The 22,492-nt window shown below is 47.9% G+C and overlaps 12 protein-coding genes across 12 annotated transcripts; 7 read left to right on the plus strand and 5 right to left on the minus strand.

Annotated features, from left to right (window-relative positions):
* Positions 1–348: 348 nt before the first annotated feature.
* On the plus strand, positions 349–1,959 carry N7466_003981 (glycoside hydrolase family 72 protein; the record flags this gene model as incomplete). The annotated part of the gene is made up of 1 exon (XM_057163378.1): positions 349–1,959. The coding sequence occupies one exon, from the start codon at positions 349–351 to the stop codon at positions 1,957–1,959; it is 1,611 nt and encodes a 536-aa protein (XP_057022059.1).
* Positions 1,960–4,900: 2,941 nt separating this feature from the next.
* On the plus strand, positions 4,901–7,195 carry N7466_003982 (tryptophan synthase; the record flags this gene model as incomplete). The annotated part of the gene is made up of 3 exons (XM_057163379.1): positions 4,901–5,036; positions 5,142–5,445; positions 5,539–7,195. The coding sequence occupies 3 exons, from the start codon at positions 4,901–4,903 to the stop codon at positions 7,193–7,195; spliced, it is 2,097 nt and encodes a 698-aa protein (XP_057022060.1).
* A 365-nt stretch (positions 7,196–7,560) lies between these two features.
* On the minus strand, positions 7,561–8,436 carry N7466_003983 (aminoglycoside phosphotransferase family protein; the record flags this gene model as incomplete). The annotated part of the gene is made up of 1 exon (XM_057163380.1): positions 7,561–8,436. The coding sequence occupies one exon, from the start codon at positions 8,434–8,436 to the stop codon at positions 7,561–7,563; it is 876 nt and encodes a 291-aa protein (XP_057022061.1).
* A 426-nt stretch (positions 8,437–8,862) lies between these two features.
* N7466_003984 (uncharacterized protein) lies at positions 8,863–9,342 on the minus strand (the record flags this gene model as incomplete). The annotated part of the gene is made up of 1 exon (XM_057163381.1): positions 8,863–9,342. One exon carries the CDS (start codon positions 9,340–9,342, stop codon positions 8,863–8,865), a length of 480 nt encoding a protein of 159 aa, XP_057022062.1.
* Positions 9,343–10,334: 992 nt separating this feature from the next.
* On the minus strand, positions 10,335–10,868 carry N7466_003985 (uncharacterized protein; the record flags this gene model as incomplete). Its single annotated transcript, XM_057163382.1, has 1 exon — positions 10,335–10,868. One exon carries the CDS (start codon positions 10,866–10,868, stop codon positions 10,335–10,337), a length of 534 nt encoding a protein of 177 aa, XP_057022063.1.
* Positions 10,869–11,360: 492 nt separating this feature from the next.
* N7466_003986 (amidohydrolase family protein) lies at positions 11,361–12,547 on the minus strand (the record flags this gene model as incomplete). The annotated part of the gene is made up of 3 exons (XM_057163383.1): positions 11,361–11,515; positions 11,579–12,056; positions 12,110–12,547. The coding sequence occupies 3 exons, from the start codon at positions 12,545–12,547 to the stop codon at positions 11,361–11,363; spliced, it is 1,071 nt and encodes a 356-aa protein (XP_057022064.1).
* Positions 12,548–13,559: 1,012 nt separating this feature from the next.
* On the plus strand, positions 13,560–14,917 carry N7466_003987 (uncharacterized protein; the record flags this gene model as incomplete). Its single annotated transcript, XM_057163384.1, has 6 exons — positions 13,560–13,604; positions 13,681–13,861; positions 13,915–13,982; positions 14,065–14,377; positions 14,442–14,502; positions 14,557–14,917. 6 exons carry the CDS (start codon positions 13,560–13,562, stop codon positions 14,915–14,917), a joined length of 1,029 nt encoding a protein of 342 aa, XP_057022065.1.
* Positions 14,918–16,281: 1,364 nt separating this feature from the next.
* On the plus strand, positions 16,282–17,070 carry N7466_003988 (uncharacterized protein; the record flags this gene model as incomplete). Its single annotated transcript, XM_057163385.1, has 1 exon — positions 16,282–17,070. One exon carries the CDS (start codon positions 16,282–16,284, stop codon positions 17,068–17,070), a length of 789 nt encoding a protein of 262 aa, XP_057022066.1.
* A 1,321-nt stretch (positions 17,071–18,391) lies between these two features.
* N7466_003989 (uncharacterized protein) lies at positions 18,392–19,414 on the plus strand (the record flags this gene model as incomplete). The annotated part of the gene is made up of 1 exon (XM_057163386.1): positions 18,392–19,414. The coding sequence occupies one exon, from the start codon at positions 18,392–18,394 to the stop codon at positions 19,412–19,414; it is 1,023 nt and encodes a 340-aa protein (XP_057022067.1).
* Positions 19,415–19,538: 124 nt separating this feature from the next.
* Positions 19,539–19,836, plus strand: N7466_003990 (uncharacterized protein; the record flags this gene model as incomplete). The annotated part of the gene is made up of 2 exons (XM_057163387.1): positions 19,539–19,622; positions 19,660–19,836. The coding sequence occupies 2 exons, from the start codon at positions 19,539–19,541 to the stop codon at positions 19,834–19,836; spliced, it is 261 nt and encodes an 86-aa protein (XP_057022068.1).
* An 86-nt stretch (positions 19,837–19,922) lies between these two features.
* On the plus strand, positions 19,923–20,334 carry N7466_003991 (uncharacterized protein; the record flags this gene model as incomplete). Its single annotated transcript, XM_057163388.1, has 2 exons — positions 19,923–20,036; positions 20,116–20,334. The coding sequence occupies 2 exons, from the start codon at positions 19,923–19,925 to the stop codon at positions 20,332–20,334; spliced, it is 333 nt and encodes a 110-aa protein (XP_057022069.1).
* A 317-nt stretch (positions 20,335–20,651) lies between these two features.
* N7466_003992 (uncharacterized protein) lies at positions 20,652–20,924 on the minus strand (the record flags this gene model as incomplete). The annotated part of the gene is made up of 1 exon (XM_057163389.1): positions 20,652–20,924. One exon carries the CDS (start codon positions 20,922–20,924, stop codon positions 20,652–20,654), a length of 273 nt encoding a protein of 90 aa, XP_057022070.1.
* Between the last annotated feature and the right edge of the window lie 1,568 nt (positions 20,925–22,492).

The raw sequence follows: 22,492 nt of genomic DNA on the forward strand, positions 1-22,492 counted from the left end.
CTTGCAGGTACCTGGATGGGGAAAGTGACCTGTTGCTGTGGGGGTTTGCCCAGCATGTGGATAAGTACCAAAGGGTTTCAGGGTACATCCCCGGACCATCCGGTGCGACTTTCCCTTTCCCGAGCCCAGACTCACCCCTATCTCTCTCTCTCTCTCTTCTCTTCCTCTTTCCCTCTTCCTTTTCAACTTCCTCCATTCCTCGTTTCGTCCTCCCAATCTCCATTCGCTTTTTTTCCCTCACCCATCTCCATATTCCCACGAACGGCTTAATTGCCCTTCCAGTCATTCTTTTTATTGGGACCTTTTTGTTTTTTTTTTCTCTTTTGATTCAGATACACACCATCCACGATGAAGTACTCCCTCATCGCTGGTCTGTCCCTCTTGGGATCGGCCATGGCAACTGTCCCCTCCATTGAGATCAAGGGCAAGAAGTTCTTCTACTCCAACAACGGCACCGAGTTCTACATCCGTGGTGTTGCCTACCAACCCGACTACAACGCCCGTAATGGTGGTGGCTCCGATACCGACTACACCGATCCCCTGGCCGACACCGAAAGCTGCAAGCGTGATATCCCCTACCTTCAACAGCTCCGCACCAACGTCGTTCGTACTTACGCCGTCAACCCCAACTCTTCCCACGATGAGTGTATGAATGCCCTTGCCGATGCTGGTATCTACGTCATCAGCGATCTGTCTTCCCCATCGGAGTCCATCCAATCTAGCGACCCCATGTGGAATGCCGACATCTTTGACCGCTACTCTTCTGTTATCGATGCTTTCGCTCAGTACCCCAATGTCATTGGTTTCTTCGCCGGAAACGAGGTCTCCAACAGCGCCAACAACAGTGACTCCATGGCTTACGTCAAGGCTGCCGTCCGTGATATGAAGACCTACATTAGCCAGAAGAACTACCGTTCCTCCCTCGCCATCGGTTACGCCACTGATGACGATGCCAGCGTTCGTGAGAACATTGCCAACTACCTGGTTTGCGACGATGCCACCGACTCCATTGACATGTTCGGTTACAACATCTACGAGTGGTGCGGTGACTCTTCCTTCAAGACCTCCGGATACCAGGCCCGCACTGAGGAGTTCCAGGACTACCCCGTCCCTGCTTTCTTCTCCGAGTACGGCTGCAACAACCCAAGCCCTCGTACCTTCACTGATGTCCCCGTTCTTTTCGGCCCTGACATGGAGAACGTCTGGAGCGGTGGTATCGTCTACATGTACTACGAGACTGACAACGACTATGGTCTGGTTTCCACCTCCGGCACCGTCGTCTCCACCTTGTCCGACTTCGAGAACCTCTCCTCCCAGATGAAGAAGGCCACCCCCACCGGTGTGCAAATGAGCGACTACTCCGTCTCCACCACCGTTGGCCGCTCCTGCCCCACCGTCGAGGCCGGTTCATGGCTCGCTGCTAGCTCTTTGCCCCCCGCCATTGACGCTTCCCTCTGCTCTTGCATGTACGACTCCCTGACCTGTGTCCCCGTTGACGACATCTCCACCAAGAAGATGTCCAGCACCTTCAGCTACCTCGGTGGTGAGGATGGTGTCATGGACGGTGTTGTCGGTAACGGTACCAGCGGTGTCTACGGTGCCTACAGCGGATGCAGCGCCAACCAGCGTCTCGCTTGGGCCATGGACCAGTACTACAAGAAGAACGGCAAGTCCGCCTCTGCTTGTGGCTTCAGCGGCGCCGCTACCACCAAGGCTGCCTCCACCGCCAGCTCTTGCACCTCTCAGCTTAAGGCTGCCGGTACTGCCGGCACTGGCACCGTTAGCGGCACCCTCAACGCTGACTCCACTGGCTCTAGCTCTGGCTCTAGCGCTGGTGCCACCTCCAGCGGTGCTGCTGGTGTTGCTACCGCTCCCCAGGCTGTCATCCTTGGCGCTTGGCACACCGGCCTCTACGCCTTGGTCGCTGTCGCTACTGGTGCCTTTATGATCGCGCTGTAAAGCACGAAATGTCTTGTTTTTACTTCTTATTTTGCGATGTGATTTGAATCTGGTTCCCAATGTATCATTGATACACGCGCACAAAATGGCGCCTTTTCTTGTATCCCGTCTTAGTTCGGCAATTCTGTTCATATAATATTTTTTTCCCCCTTGATACAATAGCAAGCCCTGGAGCTGGTGTTCTTCTTTTATACCTACTAGATCCCCAGCCGAGACTCCCTAAATGAACATCCCTCTCTCTCGAACTCCAAATTTTTGATTTATATTATCACATAATACCCCCGACATTGAAAGTTCTTTTCTACCTCACTACTTCCATCCGACTCCTCTCCGACTTGAGATCCGGAAGTCATCACAAATTCTATGATCATTGAATTTAGCCTTTTAATTGCCGCCATTGCACTTATTGTCGAGCCTTATATTCTTTATACCTTCACTCTTATCCACACCGTCCAACTTCCTTTTATCCTGCATGCACTTACTTATTCTTCACCTCGATATTATCCTGTGTGCTCTTCGACCAAGCGCCCGTTCTTGCCTGTCACTCCATTCTTCTCTTGCCTGGCCCTTCCTCTCTCTCCATTGCTCTTGTCACTCAACCCCTCTACCCATCTCCTCTTGTTCTGAATCAGTGCCTGATGTCCAAACCATTGGAGTCAGGCTAAGCCTCCTTTCAGGGGCAGTATGGACCAACTTCATCCCGATGGAGAACCCAAACCTTCGTCAATGGCTGGATGATCCTATGTCCCCCTCTCATGGGTGGATCAGTTATACCGTCGATTAATTGTTCCGGATACACGCATCCGTCAGTTCACAGCCATTGTCTGCCTCCTCAATATTGGCCAGGTCGCGGCGAGACAAAGATCATCGGCATGATGAATTCCTCGTACGGGGTTTCCGTCAAATCTGCGGATGCAAAATGTGGGCCACAAATATGATCAAGAAGATACCAGCAGCCTCCCGCAGCTTACCACTGTTGTCGGCAGTATCAAAACACCGAGGTCAAGTCACCGTGGGTGAGAGAACAAAGGCGTTGATACGTCTTGCTAAACAGATCGACATTTAAGAAAACCGGACTTCTGAACATCCGATCAACATATCGGGCAACGATCGACTCAATCCCCTCTACTGAGCATCATCTGGTACTCTGTTCTCTGTTCTCCGAACTTATCCATTCGAGAATAGTGTTGTCTATGAACATCGAAGAAGTCGGGCGACTGAGACTTCGCTCACTCGCTAACTACGACAATGCTAGGCAGAATGGACTCACCACATCAATCCAAGGACCACCACCAACACGTGGAAGACTCGACGTTACCTCGAGGAAATACCAAGTACTAGGTTTCGATATCCATACCGCATACAATCAGACGGCTGGCAAGCCAATCACAACACCATCAAATGTGCGATTGAATGACGCACAGGTCCTATGGGCAGTGTCTCTCCTGACTGGCGCCGAACGTGCCACCAGGATTGATGGAGTTCTTCAACGCCAAAGGGGACATTCGGATGGATACCCCTTGTCGCCGGCACGGATGTTATGCGGAAGGATTTCGAACGCCGCCATGCTGCGTGGAAGAAGGACCGCAGAGGAGCGGAGCGCCGAGGCTAGGCTGAGCTGCAAGGTAGGAAAATTGTTTGCAAAAGAAAGGGTTTGAGATCTATGCTAGCCTGCTTAATTTTGAAACCTTTGAGAGCCAATTTCTGGAGATTGCATATTTGCACAATGAGCCTTGGTTCCCAGTCATAAAAGGGGTCTGCCTCTTCTGCGGCAGATTGATGACAGACTTAGGTTACCGAGTGGGAGGCCAAATTTGGGACGCTGTTCCGAATCTTCTTTTGTTTTGTGTGATTTCGACACATTGTAACAGACTGAACGGAAAACGTTTCAGAAAATTATACGGCTGATGGGACATCATCCACAAGGTATCACCCCGTCATGGAATCGGCAAACCTGGATCCTCGCCTTCGAAAATCACTTCGCCGAAACAATCCGTTTGCCGAGTTACAAAAGAGTCAATCACATATTTTTTACCACAACCAGGAAAATGAAGAAGCAGAATGCTTTATTAAGTCTGCCCCTGATAAAAAGAGTTGAGTCGGATGTAAGTAGAGGAACTAGGAAGGTTCCTTTCAATGTTTTATAAGAAGGATTTATATAATTCTCTCTCCGGGGTATAAATATAGGTATAAATTATGGAGTTTGATACAAAAAACAACCCCAAAAAGTGATAAGAAAACAACCCACATGTTACAATGCAGACTTCAAACAGTTTTCCTCCCTACGCGAGGTGAACCTCGATATTCTTGTTGTTGTCGGCTGGTGCCTTATCCGCCATCGGGTCGGAGCCGACATGTGGAGCCGCCGCATTAGTGTCCAAGCCTAGTATCAAAGGATTCTCAAAGGATTTATGAGTCATTCTGCTTGTGTTTCTAGGAAGAATTGATGTATTACGCTTGATTTTTTTGGCTGCATTGGAAGCATAGCTAATAATACAGTCGCAATGGCTGTTGTAAATACTGAGGTAAAGCTCGAGTCGAAAAGTGGAGCTACACACTACTATATTAGGTAAGGTGCACTTTATCCGACGAAACGTTTCGTGCCCTCATAGTAGTTTGTCGGAACTCGTCTGAGGTCTCCTACTCATGCAATTTCAATATCTTGTGAGTCACAGACTTCCTGTCTTGCGTGTCTGTTTTCTTTCAAGGTTCTTTATCTTGAATTGAAGAGTACATAAGCTCATTGGTCCCCAATCTTTCTTCTCTCCCTCATTCCCCAACACCCAGTTTCGCATTTCTTTACTTCGTCGCGTTTCGTCGCATTTCTTCAACTTCACACAAGAGTAAATCCTTTCTTCTTTTTGAACGCTTTCATCATTCAAGAAGCTCCCCTTTCGATTGTGCGTCTTTATCTGCACTACACCTTTGTGTCACAGCCAAAATGGACGCAATCAAAAAAGTCTTTGCGCAATGCAAGGATGAAAATCGTGCTGCTTTTATCACGTACGTGACAGCTGGGTTTCCTACCGTCTCTGAGACACCTTCAATTATGCTTGCTATGCAAGCCGGTGGTGCTGGTACGTGTCAAACCTCAAGTCTCAAAATCTAGGTTGCGAATCAGATAACAATCTGGAGCAAAATGATCTGTGCTCATACTAAGTTTACTGACTAACAATGGTTAGATATCATCGAGCTCGGCATCCCTTTTACAGACCCACTGACAGATGGATCTGTGATTCAAAACGCAAACGCAGTTGCCCTCAAGAACGGCGCTCGAATCCCTGATATGCTTTCAATGGTCAGCGAGGCCCGTGCACTCGGCCTCACTGCACCGGTTGTCTTTATGGGATATTACAACCCCGTTTACGCATACGGCGAGGAGAAGCTGATCCGTGATTGCCGCGATGTGGGCGTTAACGGATTCATCATTGTTGACTTGCCTCCTGAGGAGGCAGTACGATTCCGTAACCTGTGCAGACGGGATGGGTATGTTACTTTTCCAGGCTCTCCACAAGTTTTAGTCATTCTGTTTGAATCCCATGTCTGTCTGATTACTGACAATTGAATCGAACATGACAGACTCTCTTACGTCCCACTTGTCGCACCCGCAACATCGGACTCTCGGATCAAGATGCTCTGCGAGATCGCCGACTCGTTCATCTATGTTGCATCCCATATGGGAGTGACCGGCGCTACCAAGTCACTCGATAAAGGTCTCAATGACCTACTTGAACGTGTTCATCTCTACACAGGAAAAAACCTTCCGGCCGTTGTTGGCTTTGGGATCAACACCCGCGAACATTTCGTCGACGTGGCCCGCATTGCAGAGGGCGTTGTCATCGGAAGTCGACTTATCACCGTGCTCCAAGATGCCAAGCAAGGATATGGTGCAGAGAAGGTGAAGGAATACTGCATGTCTGTCACCGGCCGAACGGAGGCTAGGAAGATCGAGGCTTCTACTTCTGCTTCCGGTATTCCCGATCACACAAAGGATATCCTCGCATCAACCAACGGCACCGACAACACTGAAAACACTGAAAACACCAACGACTACATGCGCTTCGGCCAATTCGGTGGTCAATACGTGCCCGAAGCTCTGATGGAATGCCTAACAGAGCTGCAGACAGGCTTCGACGAGGCCAAAACCGACCCAGCCTTCTGGGCCGAAATCCGTTCATACGCCGCATACACCAACCGACCCTCAAGCCTTCATCTCGCCTCTCGTCTAACCGAATATGCAGGCGGTGCCCGTATCTGGCTCAAGCGCGAAGACTTGAACCACACTGGTAGCCACAAAATCAACAACGCACTCGGACAAATCCTTCTCGCCCGCCGCCTGGGAAAAACAGCCATTATCGCCGAAACAGGCGCAGGACAACACGGCGTTGCGACCGCAACCATGTGTGCGCTTTTCGGCATGAAGTGCACCATCTTCATGGGCGCAGAGGACGTGCGTCGGCAGGCGCTGAACGTTTTCCGGATCAAGCTCCTCGGCGCGAACGTCATTGCTGTACCAGGTGCACACGAAGGCGACAAGGGAACTCTGCGAGATGCCGTGAATGCAGCATTTAGAACCTGGGTTACCGATCTAAAGACTACACACTTCGTCATCGGATCGGCTATCGGTCCGTACCCGTATCCTACCATCGTCCGCACACTGCAGTCCGTTATTGGCGAGGAGACTCGTGAACAGTTCATGGATGAAATGAACGGAAAGTTGCCCGATGCCCTTGTTGCGTGCGTGGGTGGTGGCTCGAATGCCTCGGGAATGTTCTATCCCTTCGTCAAGGACGAGAGTGTCGCCTTTGTTGGTGTTGAAGCGGCCGGTGATGGCGTTGATACTGATAGACATTCTGCTACTCTGGGAAAGGGAACTGTCGGTGTTTTCCATGGCGTGAGAACCTATGTACTCCAGGATGCCGATGGCCAGATCACGTCTACTCATTCCGTGTCGGCTGGCTTGGATTATCCGGGCGTTGGTCCTGAGTTGGCTTCTTGGAAGGAGTCCGGGCGTGCACGGTTCATTGCGGCTACTGATGAGGATGCGCTCGGTGCTTTCCAGTTGCTCAGTAAGACCGAGGGCATTATTCCTGCGCTGGAGAGTTCTCATGCTGTTGCGGGTGCTGTGAGAGTTGCGAAGGAGCTTGGACCGGACAAGGATATTGTTATCTGTTTGTCCGGTAGGGGTGACAAGGATGTTCAGACGGTATCGGATATTCTGGCAAAGCTGGAATAGTAGCGGGTTTCAATGTTTTGAGTAGTATGGGTGTTAATATGTATTTTTTATTCCGGATGTCATGAATCGATTCTAAGCTACTTTCGCCAGTCTAGCGAAGCAACCTAGGGGCGATCTTGTTTTTAGGTATGGAGCGGCAACAATGCTAAATCAAAGCTAATGGTAGCTTCAAAATAAACATTTGAAAACAGCACTTGAGTTCACCTGGAGTCAAAGATAAAACATTGAATCAGCTCTTGTTGGAGCATAATTAAATCTCCCGGTACCAAGCTCTAGGCTGGAACATACGGAAATTAAACCAAACACCCCAATCCAATATTTCGTTGTAACAACAGATACCAGGGTCAACATAGTGTTAGCTCGCTCTAAAACTCAAGATCACTAAATACAACCCGCATCATGGCACCCTCCAGCGGCAAGGGATCGACAATCTTCTCATAATATGCTGGCCAGTCGTCAATCCACTGCAGGAGGGGAAACATATGAGAGTATTCCCAGTGGGAAGGATACCATCCAGCCGATTCCCAGTCGACAAGGGCAGCTAACTCATACTCTTCTTCATTTGCGACAGAATTAACAACCTTCCGTACAAGAACGTTATCTCTAGCAATATCCCCGTGGGTGAATATAGGTGGATGATTGCGAAATGCCAACGGGAGGTGTCGAGTAAGATAGTCAGAGAGAAAGCTATGATGACTTGATTCGCTCCACATGGTTTTTGAGCGAAGTGCGATAGCTTTTCCAAATTCTTCTTCCGTCTGGAAAGGGCCAGTAATAGCAGCGTCCTTTTCACGAGAATAAAAATACCTATGGGGAACGGGTCCTCTGTTGATACTGCCATAGAACCCGGGTGAGGGCAGCTCTCTCATTTGATCAAGGATGCATCGTAATTGTCCAACAATCAAATTTTTATTATCATCAGTGAGCGAAGACCACGCCATCCCTAGGGAAATGCTGGGGATGTATTCCATGACGATATACAGGATCTCCTGATCGCGGTACATGGCGTAGAGTTGTGGTGCTGCGATGTTGAGTTGTTTTTCAACAAACATTAGAGCCCATCCCTCATTTTCTGTCACAAGCGGGCCATATTTCACAACGTATTGGTCTCTGATTACGACCATGCGCCCACCGTAGTCTGATGCCTTGGGGAGGGTTCGTGTTGCCTGTTTAATCTCATTCTGATCTGGAAGCGGCCCTGGTAATTGACCAGCCCGATTATAAGGAAGGGACAAATGCATAGTTGGATGGGCGATGTGTCTAAGAACGGAACACTTGATGGCATGAGAATGCGGCCTAGCCGCCCAATAGTTCGTACCCTTTCTAAGGTGTATACCCTTTTAGGCTAGTGCCTAAATATCACGTGACTGGGGGGAATATCTGATTACGTAATCAGGGCGGTGGTCGTCGTCTTGAGTCGGATTGACCAATATCTGTTGCTCTGTCCATTCTCTCTATCTTTACTACACAGTCCATGGTAATTGTATATCAGAGCATGCAGATTTTCCCCTTCGGCCTACGCTTAGTTTGAAGCGCCGATGTCCCTGTACTGGAGTCTGGAGCTGTTGTCAAGCCAAAACATAACAGAAATAAACCAAAGAATCGTGTCGTTCCGAATCCCGCTTGTCGCCAGCGGCCAAAAATGGGGCACCAACCCACAGTTTGGTCTATTGTTCAATTATTAGCCCGTTTGCTCGAAGAGCAGGTATGGCTCGGTCCAAAATCCATTCAGTGCACTTCACCAAGGGCCTTCGGGGCTCTCCTGGCTCGTAGAAGGTCAGTGGCGCCTGGGTCTTGAATGGTTCGGTTTTCATTGTCTTGATGTTGAACGCCTTCTGCTGGGGCGGCGTCGGGATCCTTCTCAAGACCCTATCCCAATCAGCAGGATGCTTGGACACGGGCGTAACGCCCAGTTTATCAAGCGAGTTCAAAGACCCCGAGTAATCAGCAGATTGCCGTGGTTGCGGGGTATAAATCATCCCACCAGCAGAGGTGACATCACCCGTGACGTGGTACTGGATGCCACTCTTGTCTGCTGCGGTTTGGACGAAGATAGCCGTGTGAAATCTTGGACCCGGGCCCGGCATATCAGGGTCTTGCATAGCGAGATTGTATCGCGCGAGGTAGACTTCGTAGTACCCAGACATTTCGGCTATGGTGAAAGGGTTGGGTGTGGAAGAGCAAATAGAACTCCCTTTGAAGAGAGATTGCAATGGATTGAGGTGGACTGAAAGGACTATGACCGAAAGAAAGCAACTAAGCTCTTGTATATGTTGAACCGTGGGATAAACAAGTACTTGCATAGTTTTATCCCCCCGAGGCTGTGAGTCAGGCACTTAATTCGTGTACTTGGGCCTCCATCTGCATCTCTTGTCCAATGATTTTATGATTTAGCCTCAGAGAGGTGAGGCTTGGGTTTCAAGCTAAAACCAAACAGGGCCTTCTGTTGAAGAGGATGTTACGCGAAGGTGATGTTCTCGATGAGAGCCTTGGGAGAGCGCTTATGCAAGCGGTGAGGTCAGCGAACAGGTAAAAATTAGAAACCATCCGGCGGGCGTTAAATAGGTGGTATTTGTTGATTTCAGGAATCAAGTTACGGTTTGAAAGCATTAGACGGGTCAATAGCTCACCAAAATGGTGCCTGAAGAGATCTAAAATACAAAAGATCACTCAAAGGCATGCCAAGGCAAGGCAAGAGGCCCGCTATGTAAGCGCTGCCCACGGCTTTCTCCTGTCACATCACCGATTGTTAGACCTCGCCATAACTATTGCCTTTTGTGGGCGGCCCGTACTAGGCTAGAGCGAATCCTGGTATTGCTAAGAGAAGCTCGGAATTTGACTGTTCATTTTGTAATTTTTTTTTCTTTTCCTTAAATCAACATAAGTGTTCATGTTTTTTCTTCATGTTTCATCAGCCCCTTTCGGGTAAATTTCCCAGGTATGAGTTTCAAGTTTTAACAAATTGAAGACCAACTTCCTTCCCAGCACGTCGACACTATCCATTTCCAGGTTCAGTGTCCAGCATGCGTCCAACCATTGCATTGCAAGGAAAGCATAAATATGGAGAGGGCGTTCAAATTTTCTAAAAAAAAAGACACACAAGTCAGCCTCTGCCTCTCAATCCAACCCCCTTACCATTTCAGGTATCCCAAACACGCGCCTTTTGACGAGCATCGCCTCTAGAGAACACATTCTCATATGTCCTGAATATATAAGGCTCCTTGCGAAGCAGGACCTCCTTGCTCTTGTGCGTCAAGCCCTTCGCACTCCCTAGTACATGTAGATGCGTGCTGTGAGCCATTTCTTGGATCGGATCCAAGACCATACTGACTTCCTGATTCGCGGGGCTGACCAGCAGCGGGTCATGCATGTCTCTTTCCAGTTTGTATTCCGCTCTCAGCGCCGAGACTTCCTTGTCCACGGATGTCTGCGTAGGGTCATAGGGAGACTTGTGGCGTGCGACTTCATCATCCGTGCCTGATTGGCAGGTTTCGGCCCTGTCAGGCCTGAGGAGCTGGCGCTCGAGGAATTCGGGAATCTCCTGGTTGGAGTTTGGTGTGGCGGAGGAGTAGCAGCTGTACTGGATTGTTCGTGGGGGGTGGTGCAGGTTGGTGGTGGCGGAGGTGAGTTTCGTGGAGAATACTCGGGTGTAGAGGATCTGGGGACCTTTCATATTGAGGAACTATTCATTCCAACTTGAAGGCATAATGTGCATGGGTTGTTGAATTGGAAGATGAATGCTCGCTTTGGGATTTTGCGGAGTACATTCTGTCGGGGTCATCATGAGGTCATGACGGGCTCTCTCCTTTTGGATCCAAAGTTGATTCAACCAATCAACGATTCAAAAAATACTATTGTTTTTGCCTCTTGGCTAGTCATTCATAGTAGTTCTTTGCTGCCGATTTGGAATATTATAGGTATGAGGTGTTGGAGGCTTTATGGAATATTAATACTAAACAATTATTTACACCCAAATGAACTCAATGCGATATCCAGCTAGCACTCTCCGGTATCCAAGTAACAACTTTCGAATTTCTTAGATTTTCAATATACAAAGATTCAAGACAGTATGTAAATCAATCAAAATATTCTTTCAACTCCCTTTGTGTGCTCTATATTAACTTTTCTATCATTCTGAGAGTTTTCAAGCAATGAAAATCAACACCTAGTGTCCACGGATTTTCAAAGCCTTGGCGATCAGGGGGAAGACAGTCAACGCATTCTTGTACTTGATCTGACTCATATCCGCATCGGTAAAGTCACCGTTCTCCTGGATGGCAGCAATGGCTGGCTCCGCTTGCACGAGTGGAACATAGGGAACTGATTGCGTCAGTGAATCTACACATATTCCGGGACGCCACTGACGGGCAAACTCGAACTTACAGTCTGTTCCGGTAACAATGTTATCCGCGCCAACAAAGCTCTTCAAGGCCGCGAGCTGAATAGCAGAGGTCGAGCTAGCGGTATCATAATAATATCCGGTAAGCTGCGCCAAAGATTCAGTAACCGATAGATCGGTCAACCAGGAAAGCGAGGCCATTCCGGCAATACGGGTAGCAAGATAAGGGATCGCACCACCACCGTGGGCGAAGATCATCTTGAAGTCGGGGAACCGGGCACGCTGGCCACTTAGGAGTAAGTTCTCAATTGCACGCACGGTATCGAAAGGATACTCGGTCATTGGGATGGGCCATCCCATGGCGACGGAGGTGCAGCCTGGAGCGGCTGGGTGAACAAACACACTAGCGTTGCGTGCGTTTAGGGCAGAGAAAACGGGGTCAAGGGTGGAGTTGCCCAAGTATGTGCCGTCGGCATTGGTATACATGCCCACGCCAATAAACTTGAGGGTGTCCAGACAGAACTGCGATTTTCAAGTTAGATCTTGTTACAAGCTAGGGAAATGCATAGTCATACCTCTAATTCCTCTACTGCTTCTTCAACGAAGGGGAGAGGGAGAAGACAGAGGGCTCCAAGTCGCGTAGGGTGGATCTTGGTGTAGTTGTGAAGCTGCAGGTTCACGCTTCGGGCCAATGCCTTGGCCTTGTGAGCCTCTTTCAAGAAGAACACGCCAGGGGCGCTGACACTTATGGCCGAGAAATTGACTCCAAGGGTGTCCATGGTGCTGATGTGCAATTCCAGGGTCCAATCAGAGACCGGGAAGCCATCAGTATACAAAGTGCCATTCTTCACTGGGTATCCTGCTGAGATCAATGCCTCTCTCCAGACCTCTGGGATGACATGGGAGTGAACATCAATGCGATAGTCTGAGGTCAGGTTTCGAGTGATGGCATGACAGCTGGCTAGGCATGCCAGGGGCAGTCCCAGCAGGATTTTCTTCAACAGGGAAGGCATCGGGAGTTCTCCAAAAGCTTCACTTCTAATGATGGCAACGGGAATGAATAGCCACTTCAAGGTTCTGATCCGACGGGGGTGGAATTTTTTTTCCCAGGGCTTTTATCTGGACTATTTATCGACTGGAGTCACTGGACCTCAGGAGACGAAAAGGCTCACAATACAATGTAAACGGTCACGGAGACACGCGGCGAGTGGGGTTCATACTCCTTGGTCCATTTCACGAATTGCCGGCAAAGAGCCCAGGTCAACAAGGGAATTGTGAGAACCCCTGGGTCTAACATGACCGTGACTTCCAAATGAAAAAAAAAAATTGCCGCGAGTCCGAAACTACTAGGAACAACTGGCAATTAGCGTACGCCCACTTTAAGCCACTTTTTATCAATGAAAAAAAAAGAATGTGAAAGCGAAAGGGAATTCCAGGAGATTATTATTTTATTGGAAAATTTGCTGCTCCCCATCATAAAGGGAAAGTGTTCTAATTTATATGAGTCCCATTTGCACTTATTCAATGTTCAAAAGTACCCCCAGGGGAGAGTTATATGGAAAAATTGCAATTGAAGCCCCCCCAAAACGTGTCGGCAAGTCCCGGCCGAACCAGGAAAGCGCACTAGATTAGCTCTTGTCAAAAGCGGGAATTGTGGATCTTGTGAAGAATCAAGGGTCTTGGCAGATCGGCAGTTGAACCAATTACGGCACTTTTGAGCGACTTGATGCCAATCGAGAGCTGTTCTCAAATATACACCCTTGCTAGATCAGGAATCGAAGTTTGGAAAGAGCTCTAGTTTGGCCAAAAGTACATCTTTGGCGCAGGTGTACATGTGGACAATGGTACTATGTGCTTGGAGGCTGCAGGACTTCCAAGGGGTTTGCCAACTAAAAATTTTGTGCCAAAATGTGAACTAAATCTTGTGGCTATCTTCTGGGCACATATATTTACTTCTGATGGGACTCTTGGAGTTTCAAGATTCAGCTTTACCGGGAGTCTCCTAACTTTTTCCAGGGCTGCATCATGGCCATGTTTATCCAACCGCGATCAGAGGAGGCAAGTACTCAAGTGCTGGATCACGGTGACTGAAGATCAAAGAACATTTCTGCACGGACTATCAATCCTAACTTTAAACCTCGTCTAGGTCGAGAACCGTGGGCCTCTGCTGTTGATCATCAACGGCACAGCGACAGGTATTGCGGTGATCGTTGTGGGTCTTCGAGCGATCTCCAGAATCTTTATCTTGAAAAAATTCGGTCTGGATGACGCGACAATGGTGATCGCCATGATCTTTGCCGTTCTCAACGTCGTGGTCGCGGGCCTCGGTGGGTCGTATCCAGCCTTGCCTACTGTTCCCCTCTCTAATACAATGAAATAGGAGTCAAGTATGGAACAGGGAAGCATAAGTGGGATGTTGGTTCAAATGACACGATTCCAGCTGCAAAGGTACAGTTTGCGCCCCTGAACCTTCTCCAATGCTGTATTCTGTTCTCGGGCTAACAAATTTTCCACGAATGTGGCTATATAGGTTCGATACGTGACGCACATCATTTATACGCTGATCAGCGGCCTGATCAAAGCATCAATCTGTTTACTATATTTGCGCCTCTTCCCTAATATTCGAAAACTCACGCTCGGTACGATCGGTTTCATCACGGCCATGAGCATCGCCGTCATTCTCGCGACAATCTTCCAATGCTCTCCGGTTGATGCCGTTTACGACGAAGACAAATACCAGAATTATACTTGCTTTGCATCTATTCCGTTCTGGTACACCACTGCTGTGTTGTCCCTGGTGACAGATATCTGGATATTTGCTTTGCCGCTGAAAATTATGATGGGTTTGTGATCTCTCCCGATGCGAACGTACTGCAGAGGTCCAGACATTTTTCTAACCAATAACAGGTCTCCAGCTTGATCATAAGAGACGATTCATCATCATCGGGCTATTATCATTGGGTTTATTGTGAGTAAAAATTACGACATAACTTCTCTAAATGCAGTGCTTACTAGATTAAAGTGCCTGTATAGCCAGTATTGTGCGAATGGTCTACATTGTCAAACTATACGAAAGCTCCGACCCTACCTGGGATACCTTTGGCGTTTCAATCTGGTCGGGGATTGAATTGGCTGTCGCCATTATTGCTGCCAGCATTCCAGCAATTAAGCCCCTTGTGGATGCCCTCTTCCCGGCGTTATTTGCCAGTAGTAGAGGCACGTCGCAATCCGCGGGTCGAAGGACTTATCATTCGAACAGCCATGAGCTACATTCTCAGCGATACCAGCGCAAAGATGCTTTTCCACTTTCGCTTGTTACGCCGAGAGAAGAAAGCGACACGGGCGATGATGAATCTACAAAAGCGATCGCACATGCAAATTAGTCAAAAAAGTGGAGTTTGTAATAAAAATGTCGAGTTATCAATAATAGCCCATACTATCTATCTTTTAAGGCCCACCAGGTGCTTAAATCGTTCAAACTTGACGAAGTCGAGGGCGTTGGTCATCCTGCCGGATTCTCTTCGCTGGCAATCACAGTAATGCCAATTGATCTTTCCTCACTTCATCTCCGACAAACTGGTACCTGATGTCCAGGAACTTTGTTGTCGCATTCAAATGTTGATCAGGAGCGCCATATTGTCGCTGTCAATCCGCAGCTCCACTTGGGATTTGTCCTGATCCCCATCTCTTGCATGAGGTTGGCGATGAATAAACCCTCTTTGCAAGCTCGATCCAGAGCCATAAAGTCCGCACAATTCGATGAAGGAGCGACCAAGTCTTCAATGTTGTCGTTTCAACGACCATGATATTGGCGTTCCATTGTAAAAGAAGATACACCCTTCCAAGGGCTTCCTCGATCGATCGAAGACAATTTGCATGAGATGCATCGACTTATCCAAGAAGACCTTCATATTCGACTTCTCGCCGCTCAGACTCACACACTCTAAGTCCGTATTGCCTCCGGACTGGAATCCAAGCGCTGTTGTACCTGCAATATACCGTAACACTTGCTTGGTGAGCTTCAAAACTTCTTTTGATGCGAATGCTGCCGCTCTTTGCAGGATCCCGACGACCAACCACATCTCACGACAAGAAAGCCATCCAGAAAAAATATAACTTTCAAGATTCACACATGGCCACCCACCAGGCAAAGAAGGTTCTGACTGTGGTGTGGCTGAAAACAGCTAGTAGTGCGATGAGTGCCGTCCGGGTGATAAAATAGGATATTCGTCTGCTGGGGCCCATCTGGTTTCCGCGCAGCATCAGTGATCTTTTTTTTAAAATTGACGGATGTAGTAGAGAGTGGTTGGCTCGTCATGCAGAGCAAAGCAATCGTTGCTGGAGAAGTCGTTGAAAGGTAGTTGTTAGCTTAGCTCAATAGGAAAATGATAAGTGATTGCCAAGCGGGGGCGGATACGGAGGGATATGCCCGAACTGCAAAGAAGTTCAACTTTCTTATCAACTTTCTTAGACTATTAATTCAATTGGCTAATAAGTTCTGCATGTGATCAAAATCGACCTTTATTCTGGTCATTAGGTAGAGTTTGCACAGTTTGCATCAACTCCCCTATATCGTACACGAATTATACCCCTTGAATATTCTTCTTTCCATTTTAGAATCAATTGGAACGTATTTCCTCCCACGCCGGTTTCAAAAATGGTGAGTTGCAATGGTCCTTTCTTAACTTAAATATTGACTCATGTATCCCAGGACGACTTGCCTACGGCTCTAGACGATCCCAGCACAATGTCCAATGTTGAGATTGTTCATATACGCAGATATTGTCCTCCCGGAGTTTCAGAAATCATCGATCGTGGTGGCGGATCTTTCATTGGGGCACTTGATGAGTCTGCTGTTTTGAAATACCCATGTATCCCTGGCGATAATGAGAGCATTCAAACGGAGGGTCGACTACTCGAGGTCATTGGAAGCCACCCCAGAATCATCGCTATGAAAGGCCTGACGGAGCATGGGCTTGTTCTACAGCGTGCCCCAAACGGAAGCTTGAGCGACTACCTCGCGACACAACCCGGTATATCAATGGACAGAAAGTTACTCTGGTGCAAACAAGCTGCCGAGGCAGTCAGCTTCATACATGAAAAACATATAATTCACTGCGACATAAATCTTCGGAACTTTTTGCTCGACCAGAATCTTGATCTCCTACTAGCAGACTTCCAGGAAATGCTGAAATCTGTTGATGGCAAAAGTACCCTATTGGATGGACTCTCTCGGGAGAGCTCTAAGTCATACATGCCTCGACCCCACGGGGACTATGCGTGTGTGAAAACTGATATCTTTGCGCTTGGCTCTGCCATTTACTTCATCCTCATGGGAAACGAGGTCTTTCCGGATCTTGACAGCTTAGAGGACGACGAAGAGATTCTTTCTCGCTTCCAAAATGGGATTTTTCCGACCGACAATCACGCTTGCTATGAAATCACAGGGAAATGTTGGAGGCAGCAGTATCAGTCTGCGAATGAGGTGGTTTGTGATATATCCAAAGTTAAAGCCTACGGGAACGCCATGAAGTAACAATAGACGGCAATAATGCCCAAGCGTGTAAAGAAAGCTTGGGAGCCTGGTCAAAGGCCTGATAAGGGGATGGATGTGTGAGGCCTGGCTTCATCAAGAAATCAAAGTTAATCCTTCATTCAACTTTATTCATATGTTCGCTATGTGGTTTTTTTTCTTTCGATCAAGAAATGTGAAGGCCTTGTTCAACAAGGCATTGTGATCAGCCAAAATGCCTCGTCATCTTTATTGGATGTAGCGAAACGGTGTTGAATATGATCGTAGGAGATTCCAAGTAATATCCAAGCAAAATTCAGCGCCAAAGAACCCCAGAATGTTCCGTTTTCTCTTCCAAAGTGTACATAATCCGAGAATAAAATTAAAGTTGGAATTCAAGCATTCAAGCATTACACTTCTTTACCATATTAGGCTTAGCGCGCTTCTATATATGGCTCCAGGCTCCCGCCAAGACCTGGCAAGAAATTCAGGTGCCGAGGTCCCACCTTGGAACCTTCTGTATAAAATTGCAACAACTCTGACATCTGCTATAGTTATCCAAGAAAAAATATAAAACATGTTCTGACATGCCGGAAGAGCGGGGCTTTTGATAGTAAAATTTTGCGATCGTGAAGAGGTCTGGGTGGTGGTACTTACTCCGGTTAATTTCACATGTTTCGGGAGTGAAGCGTAAGTTCCACTTTTCTGAATGCCAGTGCAATAATTATGCACAAAAGGGACCCTGGATTTTAGTGACCTACGCGTCACTTACATCATACGTGCGTAAGCACTGTCAACTGATTTTCAGTACATACTAGTATATGGAGCGACCTAATCTTGGGAGCTACGGCCGTATCTAAGAGATTTCCGAATTGTTCTGGGTAATTGAGCAAACCACTCCCAAATCATCACATCAGGCGACCGAGGAAACATATGGATTGAATTTGGCAGAGACTTCGTGATGCGTTGGTCATTTGTGCAATCGCTAGCAGAGATTTACACTTTTCAATTAAGATAGAGATCCGCGATGCTCCGCAAACCCCCGTTGGAGCCTGTCCCAACCCATGGAAGCCCGCGGAAATCACGCGGCGCTTTCCTGATGCTTTCATTGGTCAGCACCAGGCAAAAAGTTGGGGGCCAAAGTTCTAAGACAGTATTCCAATCTTGTCTACGCGCGTAGGGGGAGCAAAAACTTTTGCGGGTTTACTTTTGGCAACCCGCTTCAAATCTCGACATCTCAGTCTTTTCAATCAAACCAGTCTTTTTCAAATGCTAAACACAAGAATGCTTATCGCTTTTCACACCTCCGACCAAGTCTCCATCTTTCCTTGAAATATCTCATAAAATGTACAATCTATTGGACACATTTTCTCGGATGTTGGCTTTATGTGTCCTCTGGCTTTTGTTTTTTTCAGAGCTATGCCACGGGAACTCATTGCACCAAAATCATTCCTATGCGCTTGCCACAGAATACCGGCCGGTCGACTTGGGAAACGTACGAGCTGATGTTTCCTTCGCAATAGCCACCACAATCCTACGTCCGGGGCCTACGCTTCCAGTCTGGCTTGACTATCACCTTCGCTGGGTACAGCATGTAGTGATCTACATGGACGATCCAGATGAGCGGCCGTTGTTTGAGCAGCTTTGTGGGGACAGACCTGTCTCACTCTTGCATGGGTCACAAGTCGAGTCTAAAATGACGCCAGAAAGCCGCCTCATCAAACGCCAGATGGCCAACATGAAGCATGCAATCGCTTATCTGATGGAGCGTGGCTACACATGGCTCATCCATATTGATCTGGATGAGCTGCTCTTTGGGCCTTTAGTCGACTCACGCTCCTGGGCTAAAGACCCCGAGGTGGGCCTCGTGACCTTTACCAATCACGAGGCACTTCCAGTCGACTTCGAGACCTCAAATCCGTTCAAAGACTGCGTTTATTTTTGGGTGAACGGGGTGGACCACAACGACAAATTTACCGCCTACGGCAACGGCAAGAGCGCAGTCCGCCTCGGACCGGGCGTCGAGCCACGAGGACCCCACTCGTTCTCCGGCCACACTGGCCGTGCTTTTGCACCCCCAGAAAAAGAGGCGATGGTATTGCACTACCCGTACCCTTCTTACAACAGCTGGCTTCACAAGTTTAACCACTACGGCTCTTTTTCTGACCACTGGTTCGGCGACCGCCAGGGGCCAAGGATCATTGGCTTCATGTTGCAATCGCGAGACGTGATCCAAATGGCGCATAAGAACGATGACTGGGCCAGTGCCAGGGCATTTTTCTCGAAGCGAATTCTTGATACAAAGTCGAAGAAAGAAGCTATTCGCCAGGGCAAGTTACGTCAATACATGCCGTTCGCGGGAAATTGAAAACACCGATGAAGCGAAGATATAATGTATACTCACTGAAGAGCAAATGAGAGTACTTTCCTCCCGATTGTGATGGCATTCCAAAGCGATTAGGTCACGAACTTATCGCATCAACCAATCTACAATGCCGACTCCCAACTGTGAAATTCATTTCCCCAACAGCCTCCAAGCGTCCATCGACAATACTCAAGAGTGTTCCCACAAATTAGTGATACGACCACCATACCCTTGATGATACTGGCGAGAGAACAGACCTAAAAACCAAAGGCCTATGTGAGACTGCCGAATTTCTGCGCGGCTTGATTATTCAAGAAGCTCAAATTCTGGGCAAGGGAGGTTACCGCAAGGTCATCTTGTGGAACCTTAGCCAAGGCTGTGCTGCTGGGATCTTTACAGTCTTGAGCGATTGGCGCATTTGTTGAGATGAGTCGCTGGCTGCTGCTATTTGAGCAGCATCTACATAATTTTCTCCGATGTGATAGTCGAAAGCTAGCTGGAAACAGCCACCATGGACCCAGACGATCATGATACAGATGACAGGGATACGAGCAGTGAGGAAGATCCAGAAAGAGATGAATTGTCTGAGTCTGACTCCGGTGATGAACCGAAACGAGATGGAACTGTCCAAATCTGATAATTTGGATGATGACCCATTTCACTGATCTGTCCAATTGAGCGATTACTTCAATCCTTTTGTCGAGGCAGAAGAAGCGGACGCTCCTTTGACCGTCCAGCCGTTGACTACACCCGCGACATTCTTGATCTTCCTTTGCTTCCAGCGAATGAAGATCAACCCTCGCCAATTGATTTATACCAACTTTAAATACCGATATTTACTGGCCACGGCTCGGAAGATCCCAAGGTTTCCGTCATCATTGGTGAAAAAATGTCTCGGGTCCTTTCGAAAGGCCTGGGAATGAATGTCACCTGGAAGTCATATAGGGGACTTGGTCAGTAGTATCGGGCCAAAAACGAAATTCAAGATGTCCTCAAATTTCTTGAAAGCCACGTCGATCTATTGGTTGAACATGAATTACCGGTGCCTAGCGGTTCTTAATAACAACAATTGATGTGTTTTCAAAAAAGTGAATACAGTACTCGGAGGAACTTTGAGCAGACTCGGACATATATTAATCCGTGGACGCGGTAGCGGATATAGGATGTTCCGAACAGGAGTATATCTAGTAAACAGACACATACAAATTTATATCGTGATTCATTCCTCACAGACTACATATCAACAGATTACAAGCTCGGGTTCTCCTAAAGTGGACTCGGACTCTAAGATGGTCGCCACTTCCTCAGCAGCTGAAGTCCCAGAGGGGTTTTTGGATCCCCAGCCGCCAGTGAAAACTCCACCCCGGTCATCTGAACCGGAAAACTCAATCTCCCGTTCCCCCTCATCGCTGCCGCAGTCTGCCCAAGAGAACGCCTCGTCGGCTTCAGACGAATCCTCATCGTACTCAAGCTCAGAATTTGAGAGCTCCGAAGACGAATCACCAGCTGCCATGATCGCTCGTATCAAAAGCAAGCCCGCTCCAACCTACAAATGCTGTGGGCCGCCGAGACGCCGTTCGGAACCCCAAAAGACTATTGCAGAACCCCAAAGGACTAGCGTTGCCCCCCACGCTGCCAAAAAGCACCAACGCCGTGGTTGGCCATACACTCTCCGACCCGTTCAGAAGATTGTCAAGGCCTCAACCTATCGTTGGATAGAAGAGTTGAATTTCGCGCGTATGGCTAATAGCCTGCTTAAAACTCCAATCAGCTCCAGCGGCGACTTCTATGACACCGGCCCAGAAGAATTGGACTACTCTTTGCCTGAAACCCAGCCTCGCGAAGACACCCCGCCCTCTGATCGCGATGTTGCTGCCGACATTCCTTCACCCGTTTCAGAAAGGAACGTATCGCTTTTATATGATGTTTTCTGTGTTTCTGATCTATCAGAAACTAGTTTAATGAACTGTGGCAGGTGTTTGAGAAGATAATCCTTTCCATATATCATGTTTCCGGCATGTTTGTTCGCATCTAGAGAGTCTTTCGGAAATGCATTTCACAAGGCACGAATTCAGTGCAGTCGCAGGATGACATTTTTTCTCGTAAAGATCGGGAGAAAGTTCCACGTCTTAAATGAAGATTGGGTAATCGTATAAACATTGAATAGTAAACAGGGCCTGCATAGGAAGATTTAAAGTTGCACAAGCAATCCCGACAAGGCAAGCCCCCTGCCCGAGCCGTAGGCTGATTCCGTAAATAGTAGATTTTGGGCATCCAAACCACCATGGATAAGATCAAACTGTGTATTCGAACAGCAAATAAAGCCCCAGAAATACATGTTTACTTCAAATTATTAATACCGCGTATATTGCCAAGATGGTTGACTAGAACTATATAGTGTTCCTCGCAAATAACTTGTCTCGGATGGTATTATTTTTGACCAAAGCAAACTATCATCACAATGGCTCTCGTTCCGAGATCGGGGCTCCAATTCTACTTGATGATCTCGTTTAAGATGAAATTTGCTCAGTACTAATCGGACTTCTTCTCTTGGATTGGATGTGGACCTGAACACTTGGAACACATTCTGAGCTCTGAAATCTTCTTGGCTTTTGAAGAAAAAGTGGAGAATGCAAATCACCACCAGCATCACAAAATTACATAAAGTTCTTATTATGTCAAGTGACGCGAAGGCTGGAAATATCTTGACAGGTAGCAAAGAGGATGCTTGGGTGATGGATTTTGGCGGCGGGTTTATAGAAGGCTGGGCGGAGAAATTCTAAATGAATAAAATTGATGACTTAGCAGGCGGTGCCAAATTTGAAGAACTTCTGCAGGCGCAAAAAACGCTAGAGAAGCGAGCGCTCGAATATATTGATGAAAAACGGCAGGCCAAGAAACCATTTTTGGTTCGCGTGAATGGAGTTGATTGCTGATCAGTCGTGGGACTCTCGTTAAGGCGGCTGCCGCACGGTTCCAAGGTTTCGCGCCCCCAACTGGCCCGGGCCGCAACCTTGAAAGAACCCGCATTCCGACTTGGCGACCCCCGAGGGAAGAAAAAACAGCCGCTCCGTGGTGTTC

This window comes from Penicillium verhagenii (assembly GCF_028828195.1).
Source record: "Penicillium verhagenii strain IBT 33310 chromosome Unknown utg000005l_segment0_segment0, whole genome shotgun sequence".
In the NCBI taxonomy this organism is placed as follows: domain Eukaryota; kingdom Fungi; phylum Ascomycota; class Eurotiomycetes; order Eurotiales; family Aspergillaceae; genus Penicillium; species Penicillium verhagenii.